Source organism: Mauremys mutica, chromosome 16 (genome assembly GCF_020497125.1).
Source record: "Mauremys mutica isolate MM-2020 ecotype Southern chromosome 16, ASM2049712v1, whole genome shotgun sequence".
In the NCBI taxonomy this organism is placed as follows: domain Eukaryota; kingdom Metazoa; phylum Chordata; order Testudines; family Geoemydidae; genus Mauremys; species Mauremys mutica.
In genome coordinates this window covers 210,790-215,146 of record NC_059087.1, presented here as the reverse complement: position 1 = coordinate 215,146, position 4,357 = coordinate 210,790, and the positions used below count along the sequence as shown (strand labels likewise).

The window sequence follows — 4,357 nt, the reverse complement described above, 5'->3', positions numbered from 1 at the left end:
TTTTCTGTCTCTCTCCTCTAATGTGTTGGCCAACACACACTCTGTCTGTCACTCTCGCTCTGTCTTTGCCTTTTCCTTGTGCTGTCTCCTTTCTTAGGACATGGGCAGGTGTGGTAGGTGTGCATCCCCACAGGCTTGGTCTCGGGAGCTATGAACAAGTAGGAAGGGACCGAAATCATGCAGGGTAGTGGGCACTAGATTGCAACGGTGACTGTGGGTGTTGACTGAATCTCTGCTCTGGTGGAGCTGAAGCGGATGGGAGAGGGAGGCAGGGATGAGGGCAAGATTTCGTGCAGCAATTGAATTTTGTGTAGTGATGGCTTTTGCTTGGGTTACTTGCTGCATTTGCAGAGGAATCATCCAGGAGCAGCAGCCAGAGGAGAAATTGGCAGACATGGACCTGAGCAGCCTGGACATCCTTCTAAGCAGAGATTAACAGACCTCAACTTTCTACCTTCCACATAACGGGGTGTGAGTAAGCGGTCAGTGCTTGGAATTCCTCCTCTGTTGTCACTCCAGTTTTGTTCCTCGTTGGGTATGTGGCTCTGTGGGATTCAGACAAGGGAAAGGCACAAGTCTCCTGCTCAGAGTGGCTGTTTTGGGTGTAGTTGCAACAGGCTTCTTTCTAGTTGTGGTCCTGAAGGTGTAACGGAAGAAAGGTTATGGGTGGAGGTCTGGGGTGCGGAAAATGAGAGAAGAACCTATGTAACGTTGCTGACTGAGATGCTAACCTGTTTGTTTCCCCCCTTTGTGCTGGGTTAGTACCAATAGAAAAGAAGTGGAGGGTCAGCGTCCACTTCCCTCATGCGATGGAAAGCGAGTGAGAGCGATGAGATAGCAAGCATTACTGATGCCAGGTAAGAGCTGTCCAGCTGGGAGTGGAGCAGCCACCACTCTCAATGAGAAAAGTGTCTGTTTTGGTGATTGCTCTGCTCACGGCCCGCTTCGCTCCAGGTAGGCACATCCTGTTAGCTAGGTCTGTGTTTGTAAGAAAATGTTCCTGACTAGCTATGGTTCTGAGGGAGACAAGGTCCCCATTTTCAGGGGCTGCTCACTTCTTTGTTCACAAGCGCTGTGTCCTCTGCAGAAATCGTTAGATCCAGAAAGTTGATTCCAGGTGGCGAGTTGCTTGCCTTCCTCCTGTGTTTTTCTCTCTGTCTCTCTCCTCTGGTACGTTGGCCAACACACACCCTCTTCTGTCTCTCTGTCCTTGCCTTTCTTTGTGCTGTCTTCCTTCATAGGACACGGGCGAGGTGCTAGGTGTGCATCCCCACAGGCTAGGTCTTGGGATCCATGGAGAAGTAGAAGCGGAGAAAATCATGCGGGGCAGTGGGCGCTACAGTGGAGCAGTGACTGTCGGTGTTGACTCGGTCATGGTTCATCGAGTTGGCCTGATGTAGACGGGACGGGAGAGGGAGGCAGGGATGAGGGCAAGATTACTTGGACCAATTGAATTTTGTGTAGTGATGGCTTTTGCTTGGCTTTTTTCTGTGCTTGCATAGGAATCGTCAAGGAGAAGGTGGCAGACATGGAGCTGAGGAGCCTGGACATCCTTCTAAGCAGACATGAACAGTCCTCACCTTTCTGCCTCTCGCATAACTGGCTGTGAGTAAGCTGTCAGTGCTTGAAATTTCGCATCTGTACTCACTGTAATTTTCTTCACAGGTCTTGTGCTTCCTTGTTGGGTATGGGGCTCTGTGGGAGTAACATTGGGGAGGGGCCAGAGTCTGCTGTGCAGAGTGACAGTCAGATGCTGTTGCAAGGGCTGCTTTCTGGCTGAAATGTTAAAGGTGTGATGGGAAGAGTGTTGAGGGCGCAGCCCCGCCATGTGGGAGAGGCGAAGGGAAGAGCCTGGAAGACATCGTTGAGTAAGGTGGTAACTGATGTGTTTTCCTCCCTTGTGCTGGGTTTAGTACTAAGGGAAAATAAGTCGCGCGCCAGAATCTACTGCCCTCATGCTATGGAAAGCAATGAGACTGCGAGTAGTGTCGATGCCGCACAAAAGCCATCCAACTGGGAGCGGAACAACTGCCACTCTCAATGAGATTAGTGTCTGTTTTGGTGATTGCTCTGCTCACGGCCCTCCCTGCTTCTGGTAGGGACACCACATTAGCTGGGGCTGGGTTTGTAAGAAAATGTTGTTGACTAGTTGTAGTTACGAAGGACACAAAGTCCCCATTTTCAGGGGCTGCTCAGTTCTCTGGCCATGAGCGGCGAGTCCTCTGCAGCAGAAGGTTGGATCCAGGAGGATGACTGCAGGTGGTGAGTTGTTTGCCTTCCTCCCGTGTTTTTCACTCTGTCTCTCTCTGTTCTCTAGTATGTTGGCCAACACACACCCTCTCTCTGTCTGTCTCACCTTTCCTTGTGCCATCTCCCTTCAAAGGACATGGGTGGGGTGCTCAGTGTGCATCCCCACAGGCTAGATCTTGGGAGCCATGGAGAAGGAAGAGCAGAGAAAAATCATGAGAGGCAGTGGGGCTGAAGTGGAGCGGTGACTGTTTACTCATCTCTGTTCATTGAGTTGGGCTCAGGTGGATGGCATGGGAGAGGAAGGAAGGGATGAGGGTAAGATTTCATGCACGAATAGAACTTGTTGTACTGATGGCTCGTGCATGGGTTTTGCATGTGCACTTGCAGAGGAAGTATCCAGGAACCCCAGGCCGAGCAGAAACTGGCAGAAGTGGACCTGATCAGCCTGAGCATCCTTCTAAGCAGACATGAACAGTCCTTTCCTTTTTGCCTCCCACTTAACTTGGTGTGGGTAAGCGATCAATGCTTTGAATTCCACATCTGTACTCGCTGTAGTTTTCTTCGCAGGCTAGAAGCCCAACAATCTGCAAGCCAAAAACTGTCCAACAGGAAACTCAGAAAGTAATTAAGCCAAAAACAAGCCCAATTTTTGCAGTTTCTTTGCAGGTTTCTCATGTCTGAGCAAAGTCTGCTGTGCAGAGTGACTATTTCAGGTGTCGTTGCAAGAGCTGCTTTCTATTTGTAGTCCTAAAGGCGTGATGGGATGGGGGTTCAGGGCAGAGAACCACTGTGTGGGAGAGGCAGAAAGAAGAGCCTCCCCAACATTGCCAATGGAGATGGTAACTTTGGCTGGATTTAGTACCAGGGGAAAAGAAATCTTGCATCAGAGTCTACTGATGCAAGAGACCAGCCCCCAGCAAGCCCTCATTAGCCCTCATTAGCACAAGCTCCAGAGTTTCTCTCTGCAGGTCCCTGTCTGATCCTTGGGGTCAGCCGAGATGGTGGCCTCACACAAGGCTAATCTGAGGTGATCCCTTAAAGCCAGGACTTGTCCGAGCAGGGGTCAGGTTGCCTAGACTGCTATGACTAGTGTGATTGTACTGGGGGGTTGGTGGCTGCATCAAAGCCTGGGCAGGAAGAGGTGCATGAAAGGGAGTTCACCTTGTCCTGATTAACCAGCTGTGTCCCCTCCTTCCCGCGACCAGGCCCCCAGCGAGTACGAGACCAGCCCCGAGCAAGTCTTCTACTGCATCGCCCACCTCACCCGCAGGCAGCAGGATGTGCTGTGGGTGGTGGCTGTGACCTCGGCAGGACGCAGCAACATCAGTGCAAAGGTCATTGGGAAAGGTGCGGCAGGGCCGGTGGGGTGGGGTGGGCAGATGGGATGGGGCTGAGTGGAGGGGAGCTGGGTGTCTCTCTGGGTAACAGAGTCCTGGGAGAGGTGGAAGGGTCGGGTCGTCTGGCATTTAGATTTGGCTCAATATAGAGGCTGGGGGGCCCACTACGCACTCTGCATCCAGGCTCGGGTTTGACATGTGCCCTGGTGCTGGCTCTAGGTCGGCCCTTCGTCTCCAGGACTAGCCGTAGCCGGCACCTCGCGATGCACCGGCTACTCCGTCTGCCCATGGGCTTGGAGCAGGTTCTGCAGCATCGACAAAGGTGGTGAATCTCAGCCCCGGGTGCAGCAGGGTGGGGTCTGCACTGGTGGGATAGGCAGGCTCTGTGTGCCTGGCTCGTCTGGCCAGACTGATGTTCCTTTCTTCCCAGCCCAGACCATCTCCTTCGGCGGCACCGTCACCATTCCGTGGATAAGGACGTGAGGCTGCCGTGCAGTGCAGTTGGGGAGCCGGCCCCTGTCATGAAATGGACCAAGGAAAGGTAACTAAAACCTCCCTTTTCCCCACTGCGCAGCCCCTTGGGAGGAGCCCTGATCCTGTGAATGGGATTCTTCCATCCTAAGTGCAGGACTCTGCACTTGTCCTTGTTGAATCTCATCAGGTTTCTTTTGGCCCAGTCCTCTAATTTGTCTAGGTCCCTCTGTATCCTATCCCTACCCTCCAGTGTATCTACCACTCCTCCCAGTTTAATGTAATCTGCAAACTTGCTG

At 52.5% G+C, this 4,357-nt stretch overlaps 1 protein-coding gene across 1 annotated transcript; it reads left to right on the top strand.

Annotated features, from left to right (window-relative positions):
• The first annotated feature begins 345 nt into the window (after positions 1–345).
• LOC123350735 (Down syndrome cell adhesion molecule-like protein 1 homolog) lies at positions 346–4,119 on the top strand. The gene is made up of 5 exons (XM_044989425.1): positions 346–482; positions 763–857; positions 2,638–2,761; positions 3,456–3,597; positions 4,018–4,119. The coding sequence occupies exons 2-5, from the start codon at positions 805–807 to the stop codon at positions 4,068–4,070; spliced, it is 372 nt and encodes a 123-aa protein (XP_044845360.1). The 5' UTR covers positions 346–482; positions 763–804; the 3' UTR covers positions 4,071–4,119.
• Positions 4,120–4,357: the final 238 nt, after the last annotated feature.